This window comes from Neoarius graeffei, chromosome 2, assembly GCF_027579695.1.
Source record: "Neoarius graeffei isolate fNeoGra1 chromosome 2, fNeoGra1.pri, whole genome shotgun sequence".
Lineage (NCBI taxonomy): Eukaryota > Metazoa > Chordata > Actinopteri > Siluriformes > Ariidae > Neoarius > Neoarius graeffei.
Window position 1 is genome coordinate 32,885,899 of NC_083570.1, and position 19,460 is coordinate 32,905,358.

General features: G+C 43.7%; 1 protein-coding gene across 3 annotated transcripts in view; it reads right to left on the reverse strand.

Annotated features, from left to right (window-relative positions):
- Positions 1-19,460, reverse strand: part of adgb (androglobin) — a 137,170-nt gene that overhangs the window by 102,814 nt on the left and 14,896 nt on the right. For 2 of the 3 annotated variants that reach the window (XM_060914109.1, XM_060914108.1), the window contains exon 3: positions 907-999. In XM_060914109.1, coding sequence (XP_060770092.1) covers positions 907-999 — 93 coding nt within the window. Of the gene's footprint in view, positions 1-906; positions 1,000-19,460 lie in introns of those variants that run through there. The other variant, XM_060914110.1, reaches the window with a different exon arrangement.

A 19,460-nucleotide genomic window follows, 5' to 3' on the forward strand; every position in this document is an offset into this window, starting at 1 on the left:
TGATGGGTACATTACAGATTAAGTAATGTATTTAGGGCAAAAATGTGAGTGTTTTTGACGCACTCTCGTTTCAATTTGCTGTATCTTGGAAATAATGTTTATGACACTGGACTCATTTTGTGGTGACACGCCCCATATATCTTTTTTGTTCCAGTGATTCTGCTGACCAACTGCAGACTTTGCATTGTGAATAAACAATGCTTTACGAATGCTTGATTATGAGCTGTTAATGGACACTAAAGGCTCCCTAATTAAATCTGAATTAAAGACTTGCACACTCCGATGGAGGAGACTTTATTCTGTCGCCTTGGCCCGTTGTTGGCATGGAAATGAAAACAGAGGTTGACCTCAGTTTGTTTTGCCAATTATACATCTCACACATAGGGGACTAAGCAAAAGTTGAGCTATTTGGCCTTAGTGCACCAGATCAACTGTGTTTGCTTTTTTGCATTAAAAAAAATGCAGTACATCAATTACTCTGTGGTTTCAATGACCCCCATGAAGAGAAGCATGAGATTATGAGAATGAGATCGTTTCACTTTAACTCAGGATCATGTGAGACCAGCAAAAAGCAGATTTCTTTACTTCACACAAAGAAACAAAACCCAGGATGTTTTTTTTTTTTCCTAAATATGGTAGTTTTGAGTTGTTGCTGTAGTTGTAGCTGAAAGAGGGTGTTTCGTGATGATTTTGGGTAAGACATTTTTTCTGAGTCATACTCCTAAACAAATTTAAAACTAATAATCCTGAATCCAAGATACAGGAGATTCGTGTTCTACATACTCCATTGCACGTGAGTTGTTTTCTGTGCAGTAATCAGAACAATTGGATTGGAGTGGAACCCGAAATGATGCTGAAATGTAGGAATGGTCTTTCTGACCACTTCTAAGTCTGACACACTCTCACCTTGTTAACAATGTGCTCCATGGGCCGTTTCCAGGTGTGAACAGTCAGAGATGCTGGGATCTTTACTTTCCCTTCTGGATCCTCAAACAATTGCTAAGAATATTCATACAGAAATTAGTACATGCCATAACAGGAGAGAAACTGAAAGTAAATCTCTGGGTTATTCATATAAACTTCTACACTCTTACACTCATTATCTATTTTACTTGATTCATCTACCATATTGGTCACAAGTGTCAAACAAGCCAAATACAGTCCACTCCCTTGTTTCATTCAGCCCATGCTAACTTTCAAAATCCTGAAATGGCCCACTGTGTACTACCACTCAACATTTTCACACTTTACAGAATTCACACCAGACCTGTAGTGTTGTGACCACCCGCATCTCACACACTCCGCTGCACGACACACGTAGACTTGCTGAAAAATAATTTAAGTGCTGAAACACTGGTTATGCTGTGATGCCAGACCCATGTTTTAAAATGTTCACAAATGCATCAGGTTATTGTCTTTATTCTATGTTGCTGACTTGACTCATGAAATCATGAAATGTATGAACCAGTGCAGAGATCAAACATATGTATGTTGAAAAGAGAAAAGTTGATGGAATGTGAACACAAGCGAGATGGAAGAACCCACTCATTGTCGAATGTCATTTTTCCAAGCAGACCTGAAAGGCCCTCTGGAACAATGTGCACTAGAGCCATTGAGGTATACATAGCACTTAAAGAAAAGATCCTGAATGCTTGAAATTATTTCATTCAAATTTGTGAACTAGGTGACCTTCTACTATTGTCAGTTTACAGAATGTTCAGCTATTCGTTCATCGGACCAGTTATTTATCTGGTCCACTGGGTGACACAGCCTACGAATGGTCTGGATGCACAACCATTGAAATATTCCATGTGACATACCATTCCACATGGAATATTTCATCCTCATGGGTACAAATAAGAGGTGTGCCACTTCAGGAAGTATGCAGGTCTGCAGTACAGCTAATAATCGCTAACAATCACTCTGTACCTCTCTACATTCTACAAGGTCAACATCACCGCTCCTGTTGGTGTGAGCAAGGTGATGATCTCTGAACAACTTCCCAGATGAATCCTCATGACAATGTGGCTGGTGATATCCAGGTGTTAAACACCACCTTGGTAATGAGAAGAGGTGAAATAGAGTGCTAATTACGGATATAAGCGTGGTTCTATGACCACTGGATAACTGGCAGTAAATATTAAGTAAACTTTACTCATAAATTGATTCTGTTACTGGCAGATGCATACTGCTAGATACAATGTCTTGCAAAAGTATTCATCCCCCTTTGTGTTTGTCCTGTTTTGGTGCATTACAAGCTGGAATTAAAATGGAGTTTTGGAAGGTGAGCACCATTTGATTTACACAACAAGCCTACAACTTTAAAGGTGAAAATTGTTGTTTTATTGTGACACAAACAATAATTAAGATGAAAAATCAGAAATCTGGAGTGTGCATAGGTATTCACTCCCTTTCGTATGAAACTCCAAAATAAGAGCTGGTCCAACCAATTCACTTCATAAGTCACAATTAGTTGATTAAAATCCACCTGTGTGCAATCAAAGTGTCACATGATCTGTCACATGATGTCTGAATAAATCAACCTGTTCTGGAAGGACCCTGACTCCGCAACACTACTAAGCAAGCAACAAGAAAACCAAGGAGGACTCCAAACAGGTCAGAGAGAAAGTTGTGAAGAAGTATGGATCAGGGTTGGGTTATAAAAATATCCCAAACTTTGAATATCCCACCGAGCACCATTAAATCCATTATAGCAAAATGGAAAGAATATGGCACAACTACAAACCTGACAAGAGAAGGCCGCGCACCAAAACTCATAGGCCGGGCAAGGAGGGCATCAATCAGTGATGCAACAAAGACACCAAAGATAACACTGAAGGAGCTGCAAAGATCCACAGCGGAGATGGGAGTATCTGTCCATAGGACTTTAAGCTGTACACTCCACAGAGTGGGGCTTTATGGAAGAGTGGCCAGAATAAAAAGTCATTGCTTAAGAAAACATGTTTGGAGTTTGTCCAAAAGCATGTGGCAGACTCCCCAAACACAGGGAAGAAGATTATCTGGTCAAATGAGACTAAAATGGATCTTTTTGGCCATCATGGGAAACACCATGTGTGGTGCAAACCCAATACCTTGAGAACACTATTCCTACAGTGAAGCATGGTGATGGCAGCATCATGCTGTGGGGGACATTTTTCATCTGCAGTGACAGTAAAGCTGGTCAGGGCCAAAGGAAAGATGGATGGCACTGAATACAGGGCAATTCTGGAGGAAAACCTGTTTGAGTCGGCCAGAGGTTTGAGAGTGGGATGAAGGTTCACGTTCCAGCAGGACAATGACCCTAAACATACTGCTAAAGCTACAATGGAGTTGTTTAAAGGGAAACATTTAAATGTCTTGCAATGGCCTGGTCAAAGCCCAGACCTCAATCCAATTGAGAATCTGTGGCACAACTTGAAGACTGCTGTACACCAACGCAACCCATCTAACTTGAAGGAGTTGGAGCAGGTTTGCCTTGAGGAATGGGCAAAAATCCCAGTGGCTAGATGTGCTAAGCTAATAGAGACATACCCCATGAGACTTGCAGCTGTAATTGCAGCAAAAGGTGGCTCTACATAGTATTGACTTACATGAATACCTATGCACACTCCAGATTTTTGTTTTTTCTTCTTAATTATTGTTTGTGTCACAATAAAACAACAATTTTTACCTTTAAAATTGTAGGCATGTTGTGTTAATCAAATGGTGCTAACCCCCCAAAAATCCATTTTAATTCCAGCTTGTAATGCAACAAAACAGGACAAACACCAAGGGGGATGAATACTTTTGCAAGACACTGTAGGTGACCTTCTACTATTGTCAGTCTACAGAATGTTCAGCTATTCGTTCATCAGACCAGTTATTTATCTGGCCCACTGGGTGACACAGCCTACAAATGGTCTGGATGCATAACCCCTCATGTGACATACCATTCCACATGGAATATTTCATCCTCATGGGCACAAATAAGAGGTGTGCCACTCCAGGAAGTATGCAGGTCTGCAGTACAGCTACCCGGGCATCACTCTGTACCTCTCTAGATTCCCTAGACAAAGTCAGCATCACACCTCCTTGTGGTGTGAGCAAGGTGATTATCTCTGAACAACTTCCCAGATGGATCCTCATGACAATGTGGCTGGTGATATCCAGATGTTAAACACCACCTTGGTAATGAGAAGGGGTGAAATAGAGTGCTAATTATGGATATAAGCGTGGTTCTATGACCACTGGATAACTGGCAGCAAATATTAAGTAAACTTTACTCATAAATTGATTCTGTTACTGGCACATGCATACTGCTAGATATTACTCAATTACTCAGAGTTGATATGGTAGCGGTGTGGTAGTGTGTGTTGCAGCACTGCTGCTCAGATTTTACAGCTTAGAATAGTCCATCATCCAGAATATCCAGCTATCACCAGTTCTGTGATCAGAAAGTGACACTGACTAAGGGCTGAACAAAATATGCAGGCTAAATGATCATGGCTCATAGAAATTGTGGCACTTTTGCCTGCAACCATTCTAGATGTTCTACATAACAGAATGCATTACAACAGGAACTTAAGACACTCACAAGCCTGAAAGAAACCACCTCTAACATTTAGTGTTAATTTTATATACAGTACTAGTCAAAAGTTTGGACACCTAATTGAGTGTGGGTTTTTTTAACCTTTACTTTAAGACATGAAGTGTCTTTTAATTAACTAAAACAATGATAGATGTCATTTCTCTTTACTTAGTTGAGCGGTTCTTGACTATTACAGTTGTGGAATAGGGCTATTTACTGTAGTTTTATTATTTACTGTTTAATCTCAAACGCTTTAAGAAGGCAAGAAACTACACTAATTAACTTTTGACGAGGCGCACCTGTTAACTGAAAAGCTTTCCAGGTGACTACCTCATGAAGGTGGTTAATATAATGCCAGTAGTGTGCAAAGCATCATCAAGGTAAACGCTGGCTACTTTGAAGAGGATAAAATATGAAACAGATTTTTTAAAAACATTTTTAGTTCCTGCCAGGGGTGGCACAGTGGTGTAGTGGTTAGCACTGTTACTTCACAGCAAGAAGGTCTGGGTTCGAGCCCAGTGGCCGACGAAGGCCTTTCTGTGTGGGGTTTGCATGTTCTCCCTGTGTCCGCGTGGGTTTCCTCTGGGTGCTTCGGTTTTCCACACAGTCCAAAGGCATGCAGGTTAGGCTAATTGGTGGCTCTAAATTGACCGTAGGTGTGAATGGTTGTTTGTGTCTATGTGTCAGCCCTGCCTGACGACTTGTCCAGGGTGTACCCCGCCTCTCACCCATAGTCAGCTGGGATAGGCTCCAGCTTGCATGCGACCCTGTAGAATAGGATAAGTGGCTACAGATAATGGATGGATGGATGTTTCCTGTCAGGAAATGCGGCATTGAGACGGATATAAGTGCTGGAAATTGTTTAATTACAAGCGTGCTATATACAAGCGTGAGGCAAGGTCAGAGGAAAAACTGAAACCAAAACAAAACACAGAAAGCAGAGTCATAAATGAGAAACATCAACCAGAGTCATTTAAACACTTCATGTCTTCAACATGGCGACAAAAATCATGACAACAGTGATAATACCTCAGGCCGCGTGTGTCCCTTTAAGCGTGCATGCTGATTATGCTCCAATCAGCAACAGATGTGTCCACTGATGAATTATCCCAAGAGCGTGCACAACGCGCTCCGTACGCGAGCTGGAGCTGTGCGGGGCTCGAGCGCACAAAGGCGTGACATTTACCACATAATTAACAATTATTCGCCAAAGGTCACTGAGCTCTATATAACATCTGGAGCAGTGGCGGCTGGTAGTCTTTCAAACAGGGGAGGCTGGTCGGTTACGATATTTCCAGATTTTAAAAGAAAAAAGAAAAAACACATCAATTTTGCCCATACTCTTGCCTCTGATCTGGCTGATTGTTGGCAGGGTCACAAACTGTGAAATAACAGGTTCTTTGGCCCATTAGCCTACTGTCCAATATACATGATGGTGGTGTTGGGGGGTATATTTTAACATTTTATATTATAAAATTGTGGCATGTGGCATGTTGTTTAAAAATTGATCATTATTGAAAGCAGCTCTTTGTCAGGAACCTCAGCAGTAACAGCAAAGTGTTCTGGAATAGGCACAAGCACTGACCTTGGGGAGCCAAACATAGAGCTGGGTGCCACACATTTCAATCAATGACACTTTCCCTATATTTTACTTATTTTGACTGAGAAATGTTTTATTGACAATTTTGATAACCCTTCACTTTTAATCCAGGTCTGTAGTGTGAAATGTTCTCGGCTGTGTTTTTGTTTAAAAATGTTTTCCAAATTGTAGCTGTGTTTAATTCATATCCAGAAAAATATATATTCCAATATAATATACTCAGCATAAACATTTTAAATAGATTCTATATTTTTGGTCCATCCATGACATATTACTACAGTAACCTATTTACTGTTGTTGATGTGGGTCACTTGCTGTTAGCCAATTCACTTTCTCGTACCAGGAGAGCTGAAAGGAACGAGTATTATTCCCTACCTTTTTCACCAAGTCAATTTGAGGTGTTGGTCTATCCTGCTCTTTAATTTTAATTTTTTCCTCGAAAGGAAGACTGGCAAATGGCTTCGCCAAAATTAAATCAGCAATGCTTGGCATCCGTGCGCAGCTTTCTTGCTAGCTGACTAGCCCCCTCAAGTTCAAGTTCAGTCACTCAAATAAACGAAATTTCTGGAACTAAGATAGCAAACTTGACAACACTATATTTACACTTTATTTACAATGAAAATATATACAAACTAAAAAAGCTGGTAGAAACCGTATGTAATAAATGAAATCGAAATGTAAGCTGATCTCTTACAATACACCACAGCACTTGCGAATCCGCATGGGACTGAACTGAAATTCACCGCTGCCTGTCTATATTTGAAACGAGCTGTCAATCAAAGAAAATATCCGGCCGCTTTCACCAATCACCAGTCTCCTCGCGGAAACTGCCATGTCCCTCCCACTGTGAGGCTGGGAGTCTGTGGGGCGGGCGTTTTCGCAGTATTTGTCCAATAACTGTCTTGCATTTTGATATTGAAAAGCGCATAGCTCCCAAATGCCATTGAAGTCCACTGAGGCTGGGAGTCCGTGGGACTCCGTGGGCAGGCGTTTTTGCAGTATTTGTCCAATAATAGTCTTGCATTTTGAGATTGAAAAGCGCATAGCTCCCAAATGCCATTGAAGTCCAGTGAGGCTGGGCTGCATCGCGCTGTCACGAGGGGGAAAAACTCACGCACACATTAGGCGAACTGGGGAAAGTTATAACGGAATGATTTCGCACTGTAGTTGGGTTGAGCACATATATTTCTATGATTCTGGATCTGAAATAGCAATGTTATAAGGTCGGCTATAATATAAGCCTAGCGCAATTCATCCTATACGATGTTCGTCATTTTTAGAGGAGGCTGAGCCTCCCTCGTTGTCTTAGAGCAATCGCCCGTGATCTGGAGACCTCATAGTCTATTTCCCACTGAGTGAAGCCATCTGGCTGCCATCTTACCACTCACAACGCATGTATTTGGCTTATGTGTTAAACCATCGTATCCGATCAAATTTGCCCCAAGAAAAGTATCTCCTGACTTTTTATTCCCGTTCATTACCTCCTCTTATTTTCTCAACTTTACCCACATTTTTTATATCTTTATAGTGCTCCCCTTCACTGTTGTTGTCCCCCCCCCCCTTCCAGTCCAGTCACTGATCATTTTTTTGAACAACTCTTTTACTATTAGAGTGGTGGTTATAATTATTGACACCTTAACGATCTTTTGGTCATTGCAAAAGTAGAAAAGACTTTCAATGCATAAATTGTGAATAAATAATTACTCAAATTTCCACTGGAAAAAATGAGTTGATTCCCGATTATTTAGCATGTTAGATCACGTGACATTGTTCCATAATTATCGACACCTTTGTCCACAGTTATTGACACTGTTCCGCAATCAATCATCGACATCCAGATGATTATTTACAACCCCGATTCCAAAAAAGTTGGGACAAAGTACAAATTGTAAATAAAAACGGAATGCAATAATTTACAAATCTCAAAAACTGATATTGTATTCACAATAGAACATAGACAACATATCAAATGTCGAAAGTGAGACATTTTGAAATTTCATGCCAAATATTGGCTCATTTGAAATTTCATGACAGCAACACATCTCAAAAAAGTTGGGACAGGGGCAATAAGAGGCTGGAAAAGTTAAAGGTACAAAAAAGGAACACCTGGAGGACCAAAATGCAACTCACTAGGTCAATTGGCAATAGGTCATTAACATGACTGGGTATAAAAAGAGCATCTTAGAGTGGCAGCGGCTCTCAGAAGTAAAGATGGGAAGAGGATCACCAATCCCCCTAATTCTGCGCCGACAAATAGTGGAGCAATATCAGAAAGGAGTTCGACAGTGTAAAATTGCAAAGAGTTTGAACATATCATCATCTACAGTGCATAATATCATCAAAAGATTCAGAGAATCTGGAAGAATCTCTGTGCGTAAGGGTCAAGGCTGGAAAACCATACTGGGTGCCCGTGATCTTCGGGCCCTTAGATGGCACTGCATCACATGCAGGCATGCTTCTGTATTGGAAATCACAAAATGGGCTCAGGAATATTTCCAGAGAACATTATCTGTGAACACAATTCACTGTGCCATCCGCCGTTGCCAGCTAAAACTCTATAGTTCAAAGAAGAAGCCGTATCTAAACATGATCCAGAAGCGCAGACGTCTTCTCTGGGCCAAGGCTCATTTAAAATGGACTGTGGCAAAGTGGAAAACTGTTCTGTGGTCAGACGAATCAAAATTTGAAGTTCTTTATGGAAATCAGGGATGCCGTGTCATTCGGACTAAAGAGAAGAAGGACGACCTAAGTTGTTATCAGCGCTCAGTTCAGAAGCCTGCATCTCTGATGGTATGGGGTTGCATTAGTGCATGTGGCATGGGCAGCTTACACATCTGGAAAGACACCATCAATGCTGAAAAGTATATCCAGGTTCTAGAGCAACATATGCTCCCATCCAGACGATGTCTCTTTCAGGGAAGACGTTGCATTTTCCAACATGACAATGCCAAACCACATACTGCATCAATTACAGCATCATGGCTGCGTAGATGAAGGGTCCGGGTACTGAACTGACCAGCCTCCAGTCCAGATCTTTCACCCACAGAAAACATTTGGTGCATCATAAAACGGAAGATACGACAAAAAAGACCTAAGACAGTTGAGCAACTAGAATCCTACATTAGACAAGAATGGGTTAACATTCCTATCCCTAAACTTGAGCAACTTGTCTTCTCAGTGTCCAGACGTTTACAGACTGTTGTAAAGAGAAAAGGGGATGTCTCACAGTGGTAAACATGGCCTTGTCCCAACTTTTTTGAGATATGTTGTTATGAAATTTAAAATCACCTAATTTTTCTCTTTAAATGATACATTTTCTCAGTTTAAACATTTGATATGTCATCTATGTTCTATTCTGGATAAAATATGGAATTTTGAAACTTCCACATCATTGCATTCCATTTTTATTAACAATTTGTACTTTGTCCCAACTTTTTTGGAATCAGGGTTGTATTTAAAAAATAATTGATATGTGGTATTAACAAAACAGTTTTTATTTAAAATTTGTTTTAAATAGACATATTTAGTACAAAATATCTTTTATATAAAGATATCGATGTCGGTGTTTATGTAAATGAGGAAGTAATTCTAATGTTTGTAAACAAATGAACTGATCATGTTTAACCTGTGTCAGAAAATCTTTTTGTTCCACTTTCTACCCACTTTCTAAGTATTTTCGTAGATCACATTTTGTTCACCAAAACCCTTATGGATAAAATAAAATCAAGGACCATGACGTCGCCTGGTATGGCGCAGCCGGGGCCCCACCCTGGAGCCAGGCCCGGGGTTGGGGCTCGTATGCGAGCGCTTGGTGGCCGGGCCTTTGCCCATGGGGCCTGGCCAGGCTCAGCCCGAAGCGGTGATGTGGGCCCGACCTCCTGTGGGTTCACCACCCACAGAGGTAGCCGTAGGGGGCTGGTGCAGTGTGGATTGGGTGGCAATCGAAGGCAGGGGCCTCGACGACCTGATCCCCGAACACAGCGGCTAGCTGTTGGGACATGGAATGCCACTTCGCTGGGGGGGAAAGAGCCTGAGCTTGTGCGGGAGGTTGAGAGGTACCGGCTAGAGATAGTCGGGCTCACCTCCACGTACAGCTTGGGCTCCGGAACCCAGCTCCTCGAGAAGGGCTGGACTCTCCACTTCTCTGGAGTCGCCCATGGTGAACGGCGGCAGGCTGGTATGGGCTTGCTTATAGCTCCCCAGCTCAGCCGCCATGTGTTGGAGTTTACCCCAGTGAACGAGAGGGTCGTCTCTCTGTGCCTTAGGATCGGGGAGAGGGCTCTTGCTGTTGTTTCTGCCTACTGGCCGAATAGCAGTATAGAGTATCCGGCCTTCTTGGAGTCCCTGGGAGAGGTACTGAGAGGTGCTCAGACTGGGGACTCCATTGTTCTACTGGGGGACTTCAACGCTCACGTGGGCGATGACAGTGACACCTGGAGGGGCGTGATTGGGAGGAACGGCCTCCCCGATCTGAACCCGAGTGGTGTTTTGTTATTGGACTTCTGTGCTAGTCACAGTTTGTCCATAACGAACACCATATTCGAGCATAGGGGTGTCCATAAGTGCACGTGGCACCAGGACACCTTAAGCCGGAGGTCGATGATCGACTTTGTTGTTGTTTCATCTGATCTCCGGCCCTATGTCTTAGACACTCAGGTGAAGAGAAGAACTGAGCTGTCAACTGATCACCACCTGGTGGTGAGTTGGATCCACTGGCGGAGGAGGAAGCCAGACAGACCTGGCAGGCCCAAACGTATGGTGAGGGTCTGCTGGGAACGTCTGGCCGAGCACTCTGTCGGGGAGGTCTTTAACTCCCACCTCTGGGAGAGCTTCTCCCAGCTTCCGAGGGAGGCGGGGGACATTGAGTCTGAGTGGACCATGTTCTCTGCCACCATTGTCGACGTGGCTGTTCAGAGCTGTGGCCGCAAGGTCTCCAGTGCCTGTTGTGGCGGCAATCCCCGAACCCGGTGGTGGACACCGGAAGTAAGGGATGCCGTCAAGCTGAAGAAGGAGCCCTATCGGGCCATGTTGGCCTCCAGTATTCCTGAGGCAGCTGATGGGTATTGGCAGGCCAGGCGTGCCGCAGCTCGGGCAGTTGCAGAAGCAAAAACTCGGAACTGGGAGGAGTTCGGTGAGGCCATGGAGGAGGACTATCGGTCGGCCTCGAAGAAATTCTGGCAAACTGTCTGGCGCCTCAGGAGCGGGAAGCAGTACTCTGCCAACACTTACATTACAGTGCGGGTGGGGAGCTGTTGACCTCAACTGGGGACATTGTCGGGCGGTGGAAGGAATACTTCGAGGATCTCCTCAATCCCACTGTCACGTCTTCCATTGAGGAAGTGGAGGCTGATGACTCAGAGGTGGACTCGTCCATTACCCAAGCCGAAGTCACTGAGGTGGTTAGCAAGCTCCTTGGTAGCAGGGCACTGGGGGTGGATGAGATCCGCCCCGAGTATCTCAAGTCTCTGGATGTTGTGGGGCTGTCTTGGCTGACACGCCTCTGGAACATCGCGTGGCGGTCGGGGACAGTGCCTCTGGAGTGGCAGACTGGGGTGGTGGTCCCTCTTTTTAAGAAAGGGGACCGGAGAGTGTGCTCCAATTATAGGGGAATCACACTTCTCAGCCTCCCAGGGAAGGTTTACTCCAGGGTACTGGAGAGGAGAATTCGGCCAATAGTCAAACCTCAGATCCAGGAGGAGCAATGTGGTTTTCGTCCTGGTCGCGGAACACTGGACCAGCTCTGTACCCTTCATAGGGTGCTCGAGGGTTCATGGGAGTTTGCTCAACCAGTCCACATGTGCTTTGTGGATTTGGAGAAGGCATTCGACCGTGTCCTTTGTGGTATTCTGTGGGGGGTGCTTCGGGAGTATGGGGTTCGGGGCTCTTTGCTAAGGGCCGTCCGGTCCCTGTACGAACGGAGCAGGAGTCTGGTTCACATTGCCGGCAGTAAGTCAGACCTGTTCCCAGTGCATGTTGGACTCCGGCAGGGCTGCCCTTTGTCACCGGTTCTGTTCATAATCTTTACGGACAGAATTTCTAGGTGCAGCAAGGGGCCAGAAGGAATCCTGTTTGGGAACCACAGGATTTCATCTCTGCTTTTCACAGATGATGTTGTCCTGTTGGCTTCTTCAAACCAGGACCTTCAGCATGCACTGGGGCGGTTTGCAGTCAAGTGTGAAGTGGCTGGGATGAGAATCAGCACCTCCAAGTCAGAGGTCATGGTTCTCGACCAGAAAAGGGTGGCTTGCCCTGTCCAGGTTGGTGGAGAAGTTCTGCCTCAAGTGGAGGAGTTTAAGTATCTCGGGATCTTGTTCACGAGTGAGGGAAGGATAGAGCGTGAGATCAACAGGTGGATCGGTGCTGCCTCCGCAGTGATGCGGTCGCTTTACCGGTCCGTTGTGGTGAAGAAGGAGCTGAGCCAAAAGGCGAAGCTCTCGATTTACCGGTCAATCTACGTTCTGACTCTCACCTATGGTCATGAGCTTTGGGTAATGACCGAAAGAACAAGATCGCGGATACAAGTGGCCAAAATGAGTTTCCTTCGCAGGGTGGCTGGGCGCTCCCTTAGAGATAGGGTGAGAAGCACAGTCACTCGGGAGGAGCTCGGAGTAGAGCCGCTGCTCCTCCACATCGAAAGGAATCAGCTGAGGTGGCTCGGGCATCTCTTTTGGATGCCTCCTGGACACCTCCCTGGGGAGGTGTTCCAGGCATGTCCCCCCGGGAGGAGGCCCCGGGGAAGACCCAGGACACGCTGGAGGGACTATGTCTCTCGGCTGGCCTGGGAACGCCTCGGTGTTCTTCCCAAGGAGCTGGTCGAGGTGTCTGGGGAAAGGGAAGTTTGGGCTTCCATGCTCAGACTGCTGCCTCCGCAACCTGGCCCCGGATAAGCAGAAGAAGACAAGATGAGACGAGACGAGACATTTTGTTAATCATTCATTGTTGTTTGTATTCATTTCTAGTTTTGTAGTTTACCAATAAATGTCAATAGGCAATTGACATTGTGACCACATGAAAATCCAGGTCAAAGGTCACGTGTCATTCCTCAAACCAAAATATAAAATGTCTACTGATATTGTAATATGTGGTAGATATTTACAACAAACTGCAAAAAATATTTTCTGAATGGAATAGAAAAATCTGAATATTTCAAACATGTAATTTTTTATATGCTAGGAATTTAATTATGGTCTAATTCTATTTACTTCAATAAGATTCCAAATACTCTATAAACATTCCATTCTGTTATGAATTAGAAAAAAATATTATAAATCACAGCACTTTTATTTTTTAAAGTACTTTATCTACTTCAAAAATGTTACACCAATACTTAACAATTGTAAATGTCACTTAATTCCACAGGGTGTCGATAATGGTGGACACCGGTGAAAGTGATCACTATTATCGACACCTCATGTGACATCTCAAACGTGCGTTTAGATACAAAATGGCGACTGTCAAATGAAAGAGTAGGAAACAAAGTAGGTTTTGACAAGGATCTCATGAAATATCTGTGAATTTGATAAGTAAAAATATGTCCATGATCTTTCCACCATGCTTATCTGCAATGCTAACATTCGGGTTTTTCTCAAATTGCTGATTGTGCTCAAAAAAATTCCATCTCAGGTAACGAGCTGTGTCATCAGATGACAAGATCAAAGGGTGGTGGTGGTGGTGGGGTCTTCCAGTTGATTAATTAACCAATAATTGTCACAGTCCAGTCCAGTCCATCCATGCCTGAGTTTGTAGGACTTCCACGCTGGCTCCAGGCCGGATCCGGGACAGGAATTCAGTCCTGCCTTGCTGAAGGCCATTTTCCTGAAGCAGCACTCCCACACCTGCTACCACTCCTCTCCCATCAGCCAGGGCCTTTTTAAGAACTGTTTGGAGCTACTCCATTTGCCAGACTGTCTCTTGTAGACTTTCCTTGCCTTGCTACAGCCCTTTGGTATTGTGCCTTCTTGATTCCCCCTACCTGAATTGTTCCTTGTTTTTTGTCTAGTTTTCTGTCCAGTTTTTGCCCCTGTTTTACCTGCCTGTTCTTTTGGATTGTGTTTTTGCTTCCTCTGCTTGGATTTCCCTTGTCCTTGTGTTCTTTGGTTTTTGTGAAAATTTTTCTGTCCTGTTTTTGTCCCTGACCGTGCCTACCTGCTCATCTGTGTTTTGACCTCCTGGCCCGTTCTTTGACCACTGATTTTTGCCTGAGCCCTACTGTACCTCTGCCCTCTACTTCATTAAAGAAGTTTTTCTCTGTACACTGCCTGTTTTGAGTCTGCTCTTGGGTCCTCACGTCACCTCAGCTTGCCATTTCTGATAGCACAGTCTGGCCAACATGGACCCAGCGGTGCAGAAATAGGGAGCTCTCCTTGGGACCCACCAACAGGATATCCAACCATGGCTGTAGCCAGCTATGAGGCCACCGAGGTCTGGACCTCTGTCAGTTTTAGGAGCTGAAAATACATTTGTACACTAAATATTCAACTGGATAAAAAAAATAATAATAAAGAATAACTTTAAAACGTCTCCGTAAAAAGTGCATTGTTAATTATGTTAAACGTTGATTCAGTCTTCTGTGTCTGTTTCGTGCGTGCGGCTCTGAGACCAAGAACACAAAAATGAATGAGTGCGTGACTCGGGGGAGTGAATGCAGTGCAGTAGACACGTTTTTTTTCATGGTAACCATCAGCGTACTTCCATGAAGCTGTTAAATTTACATTTTCGAAGCAGCGCAGTTGTAGCCTAGCCTGGGAAATCCCATGCTGCGTTGCACAATCGTTCCGATCTGAAAAGACAGCATGGAAACTATGGTCTAAAGCAGGGGTGTCAAACCTGATCCATAAAGGGCCGTGTGGCTGCAGGTTTTCATTCCAGCCATGCAGCAGCACCCTGATTTGGCTTATTTAATCAACTGACACACCCACCCTTTAATCAAGGGTGGGTGTGGCTGCAAGTATTTGACTGTGTGAAGACAGTTCAGTTGATTGAATGAGCCAAGTCAGGTGTGCTGCTGCATGGCTGGAATGAAAACCTGCAGCCACAAGGCCCTTTATGGATCAGGTTTGACACCCCTGGTCTAAAGGCTCGCATGAGTTAGGGAGCCAATCAGAGAGTGGGGAGGGGTGGAAAGACGGTGACGCATACTACTCGACAAACGGAAGCTTGTAGTTTATTTGGGACTGTTTACGATCACATTTAACATGGCGGCGAGCGATACAAACCAAACTTTACGGCAGTAATCGTTCGGTGCCATTGTTTTCCTATTTTTGTTTTACCTTCTCTTTCCTTCTCTTCTTCGCCTCTTCGTCTTCTTCGTCGCTCTAACTACGTCACCGGGTACAACTGCCATGATTGGCCATGGGCTACGTATACGCCAAATGATAGACGTTCACAACGTCCAATAAACAGCCGTTGACAATCGTAAACCACACCTCCCCTACGAGAAATTCAATAGGCGGATTCCAGACCATATTTCACTTGTGATATGGTCTGGTGTTAACCAGACTAGTTGTAGCCTACCTTGTTTGTGATTTTAAAAATAAATCATTCGATAAGCCAAAGCAATAGAGTGGAAAGTTTCAACTTATGTTTGCCTTGGATAACTTTGCCTAAAACATGGTGGTGTATACTGATTTTTTTTCCCAGAATTTTTTTTTTTTGTGTGTAGGTGTAACGGATGCCAGATTGTTAATGTATCTTAGTTACATACAGTGGGGCAAAAAAGTATTTAGTCAGCCACCAATTGTGCAAGTTCTCCCACTTAAAAAGATGAGAGAGGCCTGTAATTTTCATCATAGGTACACTTCAACTATGAGAGACAGAATGGGGGGAAAGAATCCAGGAAATCACATTGTAGGATTTTTAATGAATTAATTGGTAAATTCCTTGGTAAAATAAGTATTTGGTCACCTACAAACAACCAAAATTTCTGGCTCTCACAGACCTGTAACAACTTGTTTAAGAGGCTCCTCTGTCCTCCACTCGTTACCTGTATTAATGGCACCTGTTTGAACTCGTTATCAGTATAAAAGACACCTGTCCACAACCTCAAACAGTCACACTCCAAACTCCACTATGGCCAAGACCAAAGAGCTGTCAAAGGACACCAGAAACAAAATTGTAGACCTGCACCAGGCTGGGAAGACTGAATCTGCAATAGGTAAGCAGCTTGGTGTGAAGAAATCAACTGTGGGAGCAATTATTAGAAAATGGAAGACATATAAGACCACTGATAATCTCCCTCGATCTGGGGCTCCACGCAAGATCTCACCCCGTGGGGTCAAAATGATCACAAGAACGGTGAGCAAAAATCCCAGAACCACACGGGAGGACCTAGTGAATGACCTGCAGAGAGCTGGGACAAAAGTAACAAAGGCTACCATCAGTAACACACTACATCACCAGGGACCTGCAGTGCCAGACGTGTCCCCCTGCTTAAGCCAGTACATGTCCAGGCCCGTCTGAAGTTTGCTAGAGAGCATTTGGATGATTCAGAAGAGGATGAAACCAAAATAGAACTTTTTGGTAAAAACTCAACTTGTGTTTGGAGGAGAAAGAATGCTGAGTTGCATCCAAAGAACACCATACCTACTGTGAAGCATGGGGATGTAAACATCATGCTTTGGGGGTGTAAACATCATGCTTTGGGGCTGTTTTTCTGCAAAGGGACCAGGACGACTGATCCATGTAAAGGAAAGAATGAATGGGGCCATGTATTGTGAGATTTTGAGTGAAAACCTCCTTCCATCAGCAAGGGCATTGAAGATGAAACGTGGCTGGGTCTTTCAGCATGACAATGATCCCAAACACACCGCCCGGGCAATGAAGGAGTGGCTTCGTAAGAAGCATTTCAAGATCCTGGAGTGGCCTAGCCAGTCTCCAGATCTCAACCCCATAGAAAATCTTTGGAGGGAGTTGAAAGTCCGTGTTGCCCAGTGACAGCCCCAAAACATCACTGCTCTAGAGGAGATCTGCATGGAGGAATGGGCCAAAATACCAGCAACAGTGTGTGAAGACTTACAGAAAACGTTTGACCTCTGTCACTGCCAACAAAGGGTATACCGTATAACAAAGTATTGAGATGAACTTTTGTTATTGACCAAATACTTATTTTCCACCATAATTTGCAAATAAATTATTTAAAAATCAGACAGACAATGTGATTTTCTGGATTTCTTTTTCTCATCTTGTCTCTCATAGTTGAGGTATACCTATGATGAAAATTACAGGCCTCTCTCATCTTTTTAAGTGGGAGAACTTGCACAATTGGTGACTGACTAAATACTTTTTTGCCCCACTGTAGGCTACATGGTTAGGGTATCTTTTGTCCTCATTGCTTGGGCCAGATCAAACCATTAAACAAGCTTAAATTATTCTTACTCTTGCCACATACATGATTTTTTTTCAAAACTGATGATATTCAGTTCAAACACCATTAAAAGTAATTTCAGGAATAGATCTCTTGTGTGATGTGTAATTCACCCCTCTCATTTAAATATGTAAAAATTTTTCAGTGCGCACTTTGCGCACACATCACGAACCTTGGTGATTTTAAAATGCTGGCTATGGCCCTGCATCCAGCAGGTGAATCAAAACCTTGTCGCCATCTCTGACACTCTCAATCTTCTTGCCACTCAGCTACAACAGCTTCAAGTAACGTCTGCTCCTACACAACCCCCTCCACCTACAGTGGGGCAAAAAAGTATTTAGTCAGTCACCAATTGTGCAAGTTCTCCCACTTAAAAAGATGAGAGAGGCCTGCAATTTTCATCGTAGGTATACCTCAACTATGAGAGACAAAATGAGAAAAAAAAATCCAGAAAATCACATTGTCTGATTTTTAAAGAATTTATTTGCAAATTATGGTGGAAAATAAGTATTTGGTCAATAACAAAAGTTCATCTCAATACTTTGTTATATACCCTTTGTTGGCAATGACAGAGATCAAACGTTTTCTGTAAGTCTTCACAAGGTTTTCACACACTGTTGCTGGTATTTTGGCCCATTCCTCCATGCAGATCTCCTCTAGAGCAGTGATGTTTTGGGGCTGTCACTGGGCAACACGGACGTTCAACTCCCTCCAAAGATTTTCTATGGGGTTGAGATCTGGAGACTGGCTAGGCCACTCAAGGACCTTGAAATGCTTCTTACGAAGCCACTCCTTCGTTGCCCGAGTGGTGTGTTTGGGATCATTGTCATGCTGAAAGACCCAGCCACGTTTCATCTTCAATGCCCTTGCTGATGGAAGGAGGTTTTCACTCAAAATCTCACGATACATGGCCGCATTCATTCTTTCCTTTACACGGATCAGTCGTCCTGGTTCCTTTGCAGAAAAACAGCCCCCCCCCCATGCTTCACAGTAGGCATGGTGTTCTTTGGATGCAACTCAGCATTCCTTCTCCTCAAAACACGACAAGTTGAGTTTTTACCAAAAAGCTCTATTTTGGTTTCATCTGACCATATGACATTCTCCCAATCCTCTTCTGGATCATCCAAATACTCTCTAGCAAACTTCAGACGGGCCTGGACATGTACTGGCTTAAGCAGGGGGACACGTCTGACACTGCAGGATTTGAGTCCCTGGCAGCGTAGTGTGTTTCTGACTGTAGCCTTTGTTACTTTGGTCCCAGCTCTCTGCAGGTCATTCACTAGGTCCCCCTGTGTGGTTCTGGGGTTTTTGCTCACCATTCTTGTGATCATTTTGACCCCATGGGGTGAGATCTTGTGTGGAGCCCCAGATCGAGGGAGATTATCAGTGGTCTTGTATGTCTTCCATTTTCTAATAATTGCTCCCACAGTTGATTTCTTCACACCAAGCTGCTTACCTATTACAGATTCAGTCTTCCCAGCCTGGTGCAGGTCTACAATTTTGTTTCTGGTGTCCTTTGACAGCTCTTTGGTCTTGGCCATAGTGGAGTTTGGAGTGTGACTGTTTGAGGTTGTGGACAGGTGTCTTTTATACTGATAACGAGTTCAAACAGGTGCCATTAATACAGGTAATGAGTGGAGGACAGAGAAGCCTCTTAAAGAAGAAGTTACAGGTCTGTGAGAGCCAGAAATCTTGCTTGTTTGTAGGTGACCAAATACTTATTTTACCAAGGAATTTACTAATTAATTCATTAAAAATCCTACAATGTGATTTCCTGGATTCTTTCCCCCCATTCTGTCTCTCATAGTTGAAGTGTACCTATGATGAAAATAACAGGCCTCTCTCATCTTTTTAAGTGGGAGAACTTGCACAATTGGTGGCTGACTAAATACTTTTTTGCCCCACTGTACCATTCTTCCTGCTCCAGCCCT